The sequence below is a fragment of the Grampus griseus genome (genome assembly GCF_964374135.1).
Source record: "Grampus griseus genome assembly, chromosome: 11".
NCBI classification, from domain to species: Eukaryota; Metazoa; Chordata; class Mammalia; order Artiodactyla; family Delphinidae; genus Grampus; species Grampus griseus.
The window spans coordinates 6,171,079-6,183,544 of record NC_139005.1 but is presented as its reverse complement, the minus strand read 5'-3'; the positions used below and the strand labels follow the sequence as shown (position 1 = coordinate 6,183,544).

At 48.6% G+C, this 12,466-nt stretch overlaps 1 protein-coding gene across 3 annotated transcripts; it reads right to left on the bottom strand.

Annotated features, from left to right (window-relative positions):
- Window positions 1-258: 258 nt before the first annotated feature.
- Window positions 259-7,474, bottom strand: COPS7A (COP9 signalosome subunit 7A; the record flags this gene model as incomplete). Of its 3 annotated transcripts, none has more annotated exons than XM_082665416.1 (8): window positions 7,381-7,474; window positions 6,695-6,899; window positions 4,710-4,785; window positions 4,389-4,477; window positions 3,085-3,287; window positions 2,332-2,437; window positions 2,071-2,222; window positions 259-1,921 (listed from the first exon to the last, which is right to left on the bottom strand). In XM_082665416.1, the coding sequence occupies exons 2-8, from the start codon at window positions 6,854-6,856 to the stop codon at window positions 1,882-1,884; spliced, it is 828 nt and encodes a 275-aa protein (XP_082521542.1). In that variant the 5' UTR covers window positions 6,857-6,899; window positions 7,381-7,474. The 3 variants fall into 3 exon arrangements, with proteins under 3 accessions (XP_082521542.1, XP_082521541.1, XP_082521543.1); XM_082665415.1 differs by having other exon boundaries at window positions 7,268-7,398; XM_082665417.1 differs by lacking the exon at window positions 259-1,921 and having other exon boundaries at window positions 2,067-2,222; window positions 7,268-7,398.
- Window positions 7,475-12,466: the final 4,992 nt, after the last annotated feature.

Below are 12,466 nucleotides of genomic sequence, written 5' to 3'. Positions count from 1 at the left end.
GCAGTCCCAGCCCAGCCCACACCAGACTGTAGAGACACCCACGGAAGGCCGGCACTAGACAGATCAGGGCAGTTGTGGAGTCAGGGCTGGAAGCAGCTTACAGGAAAATGAGATACTAAAGTTCAAGAGAAAAATGGGGCCTGGGCAGGGAAAGGGGGCACAGGCTCGAAGCACCAGCAGTTAGTGACTTCTGCACAGTGGACGGTGTGGGAGGAAGAAGGGCTTTATTTCAGAGACTTAGACTCAAGATGTAACAGGCTCAACAGGCTAGCCTAGGCCAAAGCTAAAGCGAGAGGCCAACAGTGTCAATTCCCGAGACAGGGCCCACTGGACTGGTCCCATTCAGTCTCCGCTGCCCTGCAAGATAACTGGCTCACCCGGACCACTTTTAACGGAAAACTCGGGATCTACCCCCACTTCCAATTCTACAACTGACACCTTTAGGACCAGTAAACAGTAGTCTGTCCTACGTCTCCACCTAGAGGACAGCACAAGCTCGGGAGGGCAACTCGGTCAACACTGGGACCCTCAGGAGGCAATCGCCTCTCATGCACGGGAGGGGGCGGGGGGGGGCAGCTGTCCCTTACACTAGAGCTTCCCAATTCTAGGGCGTGCGCAGCAGTGCGCTGAGCCAAGGAGACTAATCCTCCCAGCACATGCTGCTTGGACGCTCTGCCTTGGACGGGGACAGGAGCCCGACTGCTGCTTTTTACTGAGATGGGAGAGTCCTGTGTGGTACTGATGCAAAAACTGAAGTTTACTATCAACTCTTCCGCCTACAATTCTATAAGGTGGAAGGAAACAGGCTGAACTCAAGCTCCTTGAGAGCAGGGACAGTGCCCATCGCTTTGGACCTCCAGAGCCTGCCACAGGCTGGTGCTCGGTGAGCATCCACTGCTTCTTAAAGAATGCCGAGATGCTGAGCCGATCTGGCCAGAGCCAAACGGCCCACGATCTAGGTCTCCAGTACCTGGTTCTTTTGTTTTTCCGGCACTTTGCTTTAGAGTGGACTGGGAATGAGCCTTCTTCCCATCCACAAACACCAAAGACAGAAGACACCCAGTTCAGGGCGTGTTTGTAGATAGACTTCTCATAGATTTATTTCTGTGTCATGTTATATATAGATATACGTATATATACTCTTTTTATACAATCTATATCCCCTGCCCTTCCACACAAAACTCACAGAAGGAAGTGTAAATCCTTCCAGGATTGCCATCAGGCTTTCTAAGACAGCCAAGGCCAAGAAAGGACCATCTCACAACAGCTCAAGAAACAGCTGCCCTGAGGCTCTGGGGTCATTGAAGCAGCAGCACTCCCAGGACCCAAGGGGAGGAGAGAGGACAGGAAACAACTGCAGAGTGACAGGATTCTAGGATGTGAGTGTCCAGTGACTCCTAGAATGGCTCCCAGAACTCTCAGGGTGGGAATAAAGGTGGGAGCCCTATGGCTCTTCAGATGCTGCCCAAACAGGCGGGTGGGCAGGAGGCTGGGCATGCAGGGCTGGGGCGGAGGAAGGGGAAGGGATCACGTGTGGGTTATGCTGGAGACACGGCAGCCCCACCCACTCAGTGACGTATAATAAACAGGGACAGACGCTGACTCCTAAAGAAATAGGGGAGGGAGCGTGGCAGGAAGAGGGGACAATGGGACACACAAGAAAGTTACGTGAAACAAAAAGTACCAACAAAAACACGACTTGTACTTGCCTCCCCCCAGAGACGGTGTGGTCTATGCCTGGGGGTGTGGGAGAGAAGAAGGGAGGTGACGGGTCATGAACTAGGTTATCAGCTGGCCAGGGGCACAGGAAGGCTCTCTGAGGACTCCTAAGGGGCAGGCAGGCAGCTAGGACCCCACATCCCAGAAGAAACGACAGTCCCTTCAGTTCGACTTGGACCAAATCTTGGCGCTCCCTCGGAGCCTGGCAAGGGGAAGAGAGAGAGAGAGGCTGCAGGGAACCCCCTCAGCGCTGCAAGCTCCCCCGTTCCCGACCCCCACGCAGGTGATGGGAGGGACGAGGAAGCAGCAGCAGGGCCCCCGGACGCCGGCGGCTCCGCCGCAGCCGCTCACCCCTTGCCCTTCGAGGCTTTCTTGCTGGGCTGGCGCTGGTTGCTGCCTGGAGCCGGTTCCCTCAGCTCCGTCAGGTGCTGCTCGGGGTCCTGAGACGTGGCCGCGGCGGCGGCAGCTGTTGTGACTTTAATGGTTTTTTTCAGGTTGGCGACCTACCAGGATGAAAGGAGTGGGGAGAACGAGGAAGGTTCCAGAACCTGCCAGCCCCTGCCCACCTGGTCTGCCTGCGGCCGTCACTGCCCGGGACGCCCGCCTGCTCACCTCGCTCTCAATGTGCTGCTTCAGGCCCAGCTGCTGCTCCTTGTGCTGGTTGGCGCGGCTCACCTGCTCCTCGATGCCCGACAGCACCACCTCGCAGCCCACACACCTGCGGGAACGAGGGTCAGCAGAGGAGGGCTGTGATCAGGCTCGCGAAAGAGAGACTCGCAGACACCCCCACGTCCGGCCATCCAGACCCCTGTCTGAGTCAGAAGCCTTGCCAGGGCACCTGGGAGCCACCTGCGACAATACTCCCAGGAGCCAGCAGGACACTCAGGTAAGATACGGGAGGAGAGAGAAGTGCCCGGAGTGATGTGCAAGATGGGAGTAGGAACTAAAACCAAAACAGGGTGGGGGAGGCAAAGAGGAAAAAGAGGAGGTGTCTTAACGAGCTCAGGTCAGACAAGAACACAGAAAACAGAAGCGGGAGAGGCCCGTGGCCTGTGGACAGGGCTGCTCACTGACCAGGGGCCTGCATGCAGCCGGAGACACGTGATCCACACCGCAGGGGGTGCGCTCAAGAGTACCACCCCCTCCCTCCCCCGGTTACTGCATCGAGGACGCCCTCCGGCCTCCTGTCCCCCAGGCCCTCCTCCACTCTTTTTCTCCCTCAGAAGCCTCTGGAGGAACGAGCTCACTCCCCTTCATCCTCTTGGGTTCCACCTCTGCCTCCCGGCCCAACTCGCCCCCCTCCAAAGCATCCCTCCCTTTCTTGGGGCGAGCAGAGAAGGGACGGCGCCGGGACACAGGTCTCACCACTCCTGCAGGGTTCGGGCGATGGCACTGAGGTCCTGGCGCTGGATGTCCCGCCCGATGCTGTAGTCAACCTCCAGCCGCTGGTTGCGCTGGTCCAGGGAGCCGCGCAGCACGTCGGCGTACACGGCCTCGATGACGAGGTCTTCCAGCTGCCGCACGTTCCGCAGGGCCAGGGCCTCCAGCAGCACTGCGTATGGGATACACTGGGGCCCGAGGGCGGGCTGGGGCTGTGAGGTTCCGCAGCAGAGAAGGGCTTCCAAGATTCTTCTTCCCTCCTTCCCCCACCCCCCGCCCACCCTCCGCTCCTACTCCTATATCGTTTCCTCTAAGAGGCTGGTTCTAAGGTAAAATAAATAAAAGTACTCCCACCTGAGAAATAACAACGTGAGAAGAACAATCTTAAATAAAAGACATGTGCTCCCCTACTCCCTTCCCCCCCCACCCCAGGGGGACATCTGCCTGGATGTCCATCCTCTGGCCCAGCTCAGGACACAGCACGGACCTGGTCAAGATGAGCTTGACATAATGGGAGGATGTGGTGTGGGAGAGGTCTGGAGCTACTCTGTTTACCATTTATACTCCGTCTACCTCCAAAGAGGCATCTTGCAGTAGACAGCCTGGTTTAAGTAAAACCATGAGCACGCCGAGAGTCAGTAACAACTGGGAGACGCAGGTGGGCGGAGGCGGAGAGTTAACAAAAACAGAACCCAGCTGGATATACAAAGACACTTCTGGCCTATGTATTTCTTTCTTTCTTTCGTTTCTTTTGGTCGCGCCGCGCAGCTTGCGGGATCTTAGTACCCCGATCAGGGATTGTTGAACCCGGGCCACCGCAGTGAAAGCGCCGAGTCCTAACCAGTGGACCGCCAGGGAATACCCTGGGTTACGTGTTTCTTATTTCAGCAAACAGAAGCTGGCACCTCCCCAGAAGAGAGAGCTTCATTCCAGCTCTGGATGCCGCGGCTGTCTGCAGAGGACTTTACGGCGGGGGGAAGAGGGGCTGCTGAACGACAGTGAGCGGTATCCTAGTTGCTATTCTGACCCCAAACGTAAAAGGTGTTTTAATTAGAACTTAAGTTGGTTGAAAAAGAAAAACAAAATAGAAAACTAGGAGAATAATATTCAGCCCCAAAGGCCGCAGGTAACAGCGTTCAGACACAGACCCTGGAGGGGCGTGGGGCGAGGCAGGAAGAAGCAACACGGTGGTCAAAGGCTGTCCAATGCCATTCCCTTCAGATGGACCCTCGAGAAGGGAGATACAGAAGGGCTCTCTGCGCCTCAGGACTGGGGGGACTGTCACTCACCTTGACTTTGGCAGCCAGGGTGACGACTGACAGGTGTCGAAGCTTATTCTTCTGAGCCTCTGTGAGTGGGGGAAGATTCCGGGCTTCAGCTAGAAAAAAAAAAGACAAAGAAATCCTGATTTCACATTTGTGGAAAGCCCTAGCCTCCTTCCCTTGCCTTTTTTTTTTTTTTTTTTGAGTTTTCCATGCCAATTCAGGTCTTGACCCTGACCCTGTGTACTTAAGGGATCTAAGTCGGGTATCCCAGGAATTTCTTCTAAGTCCCTCGGTAAACTGCCCTTCTCCCACCTCCAGTCTCCAGACCTCCACCCCTCCTGTTACCTAAGTAGTCAGCATACGTCCCATAAGCAAACACCGTGAGCAGCCGGAACGTGGAAGCAAAGTCACTCTCAGCCAGCTGTGAGAACATGATGGGAGAGAAGAAGTGACAGGAAGGGCCTCTCTCTCCACCTTCCCAGCCTTACCCAGTTTGAGCTCCACTTTCTGGCCCCAGCCTTCCCCTCCAACATTAGCTTCCCAGCTCACCGGAAGGAGCTCTCTGCCTCTCTGACCACTCTCCCCACAGGAAGGCCTCACTTCCGCCTCCAGGCCTTTGTTTACGCTATCCCCCCAGTCCGCAATGTCCTCTTGCTCCATCTGCCTCCAATTCCTACCCTAAACTCAGAGTTGAAAACTTTCAGTGTTTAGTATCTAACACACACACACCACGCACACCCCCCAAACACTGCAAACTGTGTTGTCTGGTCCTTAGAGTATATTTAGCATTTCTGAATTTGAATACCTTTAGGGGGGCTGCTGTACCCTCCAATTCACCAAAGACTTCTGCCTCAGCCTCACTCCCTTCACGGCTGCACGAACTGAGCAGGCACTGGGATTTGTGGCCTCTGCTTCAGACCGTCCTCACCCGGGAGCTTTCATCACCCAAGCCGGTCCACCCAGACCTCCTCTCCTACCACTGATCACCCACTTAGTCAGTCGAAGCCCACCTAAGGTTGTTACCTAAGAATATCTTTCTTTTCAACAAGATTACAGATGTGGTCTCTGGTATCCCACTTAGGTCTAGCAGAGCTGTGCATGTAAGTTTGCTCTGCTGATAAATCCTTGCTAAATAAATGATTTACGCATGGATATCCATTCATCTTCTCTCTGCAACTGGAACGTAAGTTTCACAAGGGGAGCACTGTATCTTGTGCTTTTCTGGTATTCCCAGATGACTAGCAGAGTGCTGAACAGGAACCCAAAACACACTTCTATTCCTTCACCCTGATTCTCTTTAATTCCACTGCAGAGGAGAGCAGGGAAGGAAGGCAGCCAGTTTTCTTCGGACCAGAAGGATTCCAAAAGGCTAAATTCATTGACTCAATCACTGGCACTCAAAAACCTAACTCATACCTGTCCACCTACCACTGTCATAACATCTCAGGGCTTCGGCTGGCGTCACCCATCTTGGCAACCTACTCACTCTGGGCTTTAAACTCTTAACTCTGCCACTTCTCTGTGAACAGTTCTCTCTGCTGCGTTCCTAGCATCTTGCCATGTGTCTTTGGGAAAAAGATAACTTCTACCTTATCAAACTTAAGTGAATTAGCATATGGTGCAAACGGGAGAGAACAGGTCATGCCAATTTCACATTCATTCCTTCCACTTGTACCAGACTTTATACTTTCCCATAATCTCATCTGATTTCTACAACAATAGTGAAGGGCAGTATCAGGTCCTTTTTTTTTTTTTTTTTTTTTTAAGGTACGCGGGCCTCTCACTGTTGTGGCCTCTCCCGTCGCGGACCACAGGCTCCGGACGCGCAGGCTCAGCGGCCATGGCTCACAGGCCCAGTCGCTCCGCGGCATGTGGGATCTTCCCGGACTGGGGCACGAACCCGTGTCCCCTGCATCGGCAGGCGGACTCTCAACCACTGCGCCACCAGGGAAGCCCTCAGGTCCTTTTTTTTTTTTTTTTCCCCCCTCAGGTCCATTTTTAAAAGACAATTTAGGCCCTAAAATAAAAGTGACCTGATCAAGGCAATATGATTATTAAGAGCTACGACACTGATGGAGACAGGCTAGCATCAGGTCTCCTATTCTGAATCACAGGCTCTTTTGCTTAAAAATGAAAAATACTGGGTTTTACAGATCATTCATCTCCAAAGGGGAATTAAGAGGTTTACTTGCCTACTTACTTCTGCAAGCTGCCAGTTAATAATCACCATATTCTTGTTCAACTGAATGGTTATGGGGTTGCAGAATGAGCCCTGCCCACCCGTTCTCAAACCCAAGCCTCCCTGGGTGCTATCCAGGCCAAGAACCCACCTCTCTAACATTAGGCATATCCAGCAGTTCCCCAAACACGTAGACACCAGGGGCCTCCAGCACCTGGTGGATGAGAGTGGCCAGCGCTGCCCCCTTGGCCGACTTGGCCAGGAGCAGAAATTGCTCCTGGTTCTGCCCTGTCACCTTCACCTCGGCACTCATGGCTGCACTGAGCTGGGGGTACCTGGGCTCAGGAAGTCTGGAGCTGCAAGGAAAGAGGATGTGAAGCTGGAGGTTCCTGAACTGGGGAGGATGGAAAGCACAAGGCCTAGGACCTCTACTGCAGAGGCATTGAGCCACTTTTGCAACGAGGAATCAGAGACGGAGCAGTCTAACCCTTGGATCTAGGAATCCTAAATTCAGCCACTTCGATGGCAGCCTGGCTGACACAGGGTTGCCACGCCCACCTCCCCCATCCCTGGGCCTATCCCCAAGTCCCACCAATGCACCCCACTGAACCCCAAGGCACAGGTCTTAGTGGGGGGAGGGACGTCACATAGTGTCCACCCCAACGACGACGCTCCCTCAAATCGCCACTGTGCCCCGCATGTGCCCCGCAGCACGTGACCTCACCCTCGGGATCCTTCCACGTGGCTCCGCCCCCTCCCTTAAAGAGGCCGCCCAGGGACCGTGGGCTCCCGCCGGCTGCCCCGTCGTACTCTGGGTCAGACCCTGCGGACAGCTACCTGGAAGCTTCGTCTTCCAGCGTACCGGGCGGGGCCACCGCTCCGTCACCTCCGGCAGCTGTTCCCAGCCTTTCCTGCCAACTCCCTGCAGGGCCGCTCTGGCCCCTAAACTCTATGGCTGGCTTCCGGCCGTACTTCCGCTCTTACGGGGCGGGCTTCGGGAGCGACATGCCCCGCCCTTTCCTCTGACTGCTGAAGCTCCCGTGAGCGAAGCAGGCGTTCTGCCCTCTGATTGGCTGTTGCAGAAAGAAGGACGGGCGCCTTTTCTTCGGCTTTTTTCAATAAAACTTTATTGTTGGAAGAGTGCTAGACGCTAAAAGCGGAGGGAACTCCAGGTCTCAGGCCGGTCCCGGCAGTTCTAAGCTGCTTGAGATCTGGACATCTGGCTGCACGGGGTGCCTGAGGCGAGATGAAAGCTGTGATCGTAAGAGAGGGGGAGGAGGAAAAAAGCCTGGTGGGATGAGGAGGTGAGAGGACGGGGACAATCAATAATAGAAGTTGAGCAGCAGAGATCACCTGGGTAGCGCAACCACTCATTTTTTTGGAGGATCTAGAGAAAAGAGTGGACACGGTAAAGGAAATAGTAATAGCTATAGCATGTATCGAATGCTTACTGTAGGTCAGGCATCTTTTAAAATTAAAAATGTATCCCGCTGAATCCTCGTAACTTTACAGCATCCCCACTGTGACTCCAGAACACCATCTGTCATGATTACCACATGTACTTATAGGGTGATGCTTTCCTACACATTGACTTTTTTAATTCCCGGGAAGGAAAAAAACACTAGGTGGAGGGAAGGCATATATTGTTATTCTCATTTTATAGATCAGAAAATTGAGGTTCATAAGAATTCATAGTTTTCCCTGGAACCCATGTCTTTTCAAACCTGGAGCCAACTTTCCAATTCACTGTGATACTTTAGGGGGAAAAAAAAATAAACTAACATTTCTATAGTGTTTTTTATTTCATCCCGGGCTCGCAGAAAGTCAAACGAGAGCAAAGTTAACAGTGTCTTGGAGCCTTTGTGTGAGGCACTGAGCTAACAGCTTTACTTCATTCATTTGATGCTTATAACAATCCATTATTGTTTCCATTTTCCAAATGGAAAAACTGAGGCCCAGGGAAGTTAAGTAATTTATAAGTACTGGAAAGATAAAGGGAAAAAGAAGATAACTGAAAAAAAAATCATAGAACTGGTAGACTGCTGGAGCTGAGGGGACTTTAAGCTCGATGTTTATGGTCCACATGGCTTGGTTCATGATACAAAAGGAGAAACAGAAACAGGGAAAGGACAAAGAGAAGGAGAAGAATAAAATGAGGAAGAAGAGGCAGAGGAGGAGAAAGAAGAAGAAGAAATAAATGAAAGAGCTGATACATGAAAGTGAGGAGAAGGAATCAAAGGCATAATAAAGCATCCAAAGTTTGAAGGAACCAAAGAATTAATGAGTCCAACCTTATCCATTTAAAGAGGGAAGGAAAAAGAAAAATATAAGGAAAGAACGAGAAAAGAGGCAATATATATTCTATTATGTGCCAGGCCTTTATTTGTTCAACGTTTTAACGACTTTTATCATTATTATTATTTGACCTTGTGACATGCAAGATATTAGTTTGCCAACGAGGGACAGAACCCTGCCCCCTGCAGTGGAAGCACAGAGTCTTAACCACTGGACTGCCAGGAAAGTCCCTTAAAGACTTTATATTTTTAGAGCAGTTTTAGTTTTATAGTAAAACTGAGAGGAAGGTACAGAGATTCCCCATATACCCCCTGCTCCCACACATGCATAGATAACCTCCATTATCAACATCAGACACCAGAATGGTACATTTTTTACCTAGGATAAACCTGTATTGACATATCGTAATCACCCAAAGTCCATAGTTTACCTAAGGGTTCACTCTTGGTGGTATACATTCAGTGGGTTTGGAAAACTGTATAATGACATATATCCATAATTATAATATACAGAGTATTTTCCTTGCTGTAAAATTTTTCTGTGCTCTGCCTACTTATCTCTCCCCGCCTCCTACCCCTGGCAACTACTGATATTTTTGTCATCTCCATAACATTGTCTTTTCCAGAATGTCATAGAGTAGGAATCATACAGTATGTAGCCTTCTCAGATTGGTTTCTTTCACTTTAAGTTTCCTTCATGTCTTTTTGTGGCTTGATAACTAATTTCTTTTTAGTGCGGAATAGCATTCCATCATCTGGATGTACCACAGTTTGTTTATAAATTCACCTACTAAAGGACATTTTGGTTTCTTCCAAGTTTGGGCAATTATGAATAAAGCTGCTATAAACATCCATGTTCAGGTTTTTTGTATGGACATAAATTTTCTACTCCCTCAGGTAACTACCAAGGAGCCCCATTCCTGGATCATATGGTAAAAGTATGTTTAGTTTTGTAAGAAACTGCTAAGCTATCTTCCAACTGGGCTGTACCAATTTGCATTCCCACCAGCAATTAGTGAGAAAATTCCTGTTGTTCCACATCCTCACCAACATTCGGTGTTGCCAGTGTCCCAGATTTGGGCCATCCTAATAGGTGTCTAGTGGTATCTCGCTATCGTTTTATTTTGCATTTCCCTGATGACATCTGATGTGGAGCTTGCCATCTGTATATCTTCTTTGGTGAAGTGTCCGTTAAGGTCTTTGGTTCATTTCTTAATTGGGTTGTTTTCTTATTTGTTGAGTTTTAATCGTTTTTCATATATTTTGGATAACAATCCTTTATCAGATGTGTCTTTTGCAAACATTTTCTTCCAGTCTGTGGCTTGTCTTATAATTCTCTTGATATTGTCTACCTCAGAGAGGAAGCTTTACATTTTAATTGTCTACCTTATCAATTATTTCTTTCACGTATAATGTCTTTGGTGGCATATCTAAAAAGGCATCACCATACTCGAGGTTATCTAGGTTTCCTCCTATGTTATCTTCTAGGAGTTTAATAGTTTTGCATTTTACACGTAGGTCTGTGATCCATTTGAGTGAATTTTTGTGAAGGGTGTAAAGTCTGTGTCTAGATTCTTTTTTTTTTTTTTTGCAAGTGGATGTCCAGCACCATTCGTTGAAGAGACTATCTTTGTTCCATTGTATTGCCTTTGCTCCTGTGTCAAAGATTAGTTGGCTAGGGGCTTCCCTGGGAGTGCAGTGGTTGAGAGTCCGCCTGCCGATGCAGGGGACACGGGTTTGTGCCCCGGTCTGGGAAGATCCCACATGCCGCGGAGCGGCTGGGCCCGTGAACCATGGCCACTGAGCCTATGCGTCCGGAGCCTGTGCTCCGCAACGGGAGAGGTCACAACAGTGAGAGGCCCGTGTACCGCAAAAAAAAAAAAATTAGTTGGCTATATGGGAGTCTATTTCTGAGCTCTCTATTCTGTTCCATTTATCTGTTTGTCTATTTTTTCATCAATACCACACCATCTTGATGACTATAGCTTTATAGTAAGTCTTGAAATCAGATAGTGTCAGTCCTCCATCTTTGTTCGTCTCCTTCAATATTGTATTGATTATTCTGGGTCTTTTGCCTCTCCATATAAATTTTAGAATGGTTTTTGATATCTATAAAATAACTTGCTGAAATTGTGGTTGTGATTGTATTGAATCTATAGGTCAAGTTGGGAAGAACTGATATTTTGACAATATTGAGTCTTCCTATCCATGTACTTGGATTATTTCTTCATTTAATTAGTTCTTCTTCGATTTCTTTCATCAGAGTTTTGTAGTTTTCCTCATAGATCTTTTACATGCTTTGTTAGATTTATACTTAAGTATTTCACATTTTTTGGTTACTAAATGACATTGTGCTTTTAATTTCGAATTCCACTTGTTCATTGTTGGTATATAGGAAAGCAGTTGACTTTTGTGTATTAACCTTTGTATCCTGCAACCTTGCTATAATTGCTTATTAGTTCCAGGAGATTTTTGTTGTTGTTGTTGTTCATTCTTTCAGACTTTCTACATAAATGATTATGTCATCTGCGAACAAAGTCAGTTTTATGTCTTCCTTCCCAATCTGTATACCTTTTCTTTCTTTTTCTTGCCTTATTGCTTTAGCAAGGATTTCCAGTACAATGTTGAAAAGGAATGCTGAGGGGGGATATCCTTGCCTTGTACCTGACCTTAGAAAGCTTCGAGTTTCTCACTATTAAGTATGATGTTAGCTGTGGGGTTTTTTTTTGGTCTGTGTATGTTGTTGTTGTTCAACTTTTTATTTAACCTTTACAACCCTTTGAGGTGCACATTAATATCTCAGTTAACCTGTGAGGACACTGAGGATCACAGAAGTTAAATAATATGTTGCAAGTCACCAGTATAAGTGATGGGACTGAGATCCAAATGCAAGTTTGTCTGACTCCAACACTGTGCTAAGAAAGAGAAGAAAAAGCAGAAATGAAAGAGAGAAGAGAGGAGGGAGAAAGAGTCTGAGATCTAGTCCTGATTCATTCAGCTTTACACTAGCTATGACCTTAAAGCGGATTGTGCCATCTTGTGGTAGCTCCTCTTCAGTATCTGCACAGTAAGAGATTAAGGCCAGCTCTGATTCTGATGTTTTATGGTCCCCTGAGAGAGAGAGGAATAAGAGAAGAAAATGAGGGGACAATTGATAAGGAGAAAAGGAGAATTTGGAGGAAGAAAGGAGGGGGGATGGACTAAAGAAGTGAGATTAGAAAGGGCAGAGAGAGAAGAGGAGGAGGGGTAGATATGAGAAAGAGAAGAATAGAAATAAGGAAAAAGGGGAAAGTGGGAAGAAAAGTAAAGATCTCCAAGGGAGGATGGGAGCTAATTAAGCTTAAGCAAAGATTAGGATGTAACATTTATTCACTCATTTATTACTAAGTGACAGTTATTTACAAGGCCGTGTGTCAGGTGCTGTGTTTTTAATGCTAAGGGTAGAAAACAAGATGCACTGAAATAAAGCTAGAGAAGCTGATGTCTAAGGAGTCAGACACATAATAAAATATTCATCAGTGATTCAGAAGAATATATTTAGCACCTCTTATTGTCAGGCTTTTGTTCTAACTACTAGGGATATAGAAAAAATAGCTGCCCTCTTGGTGTTTACATTCTTGTGGTGAGAC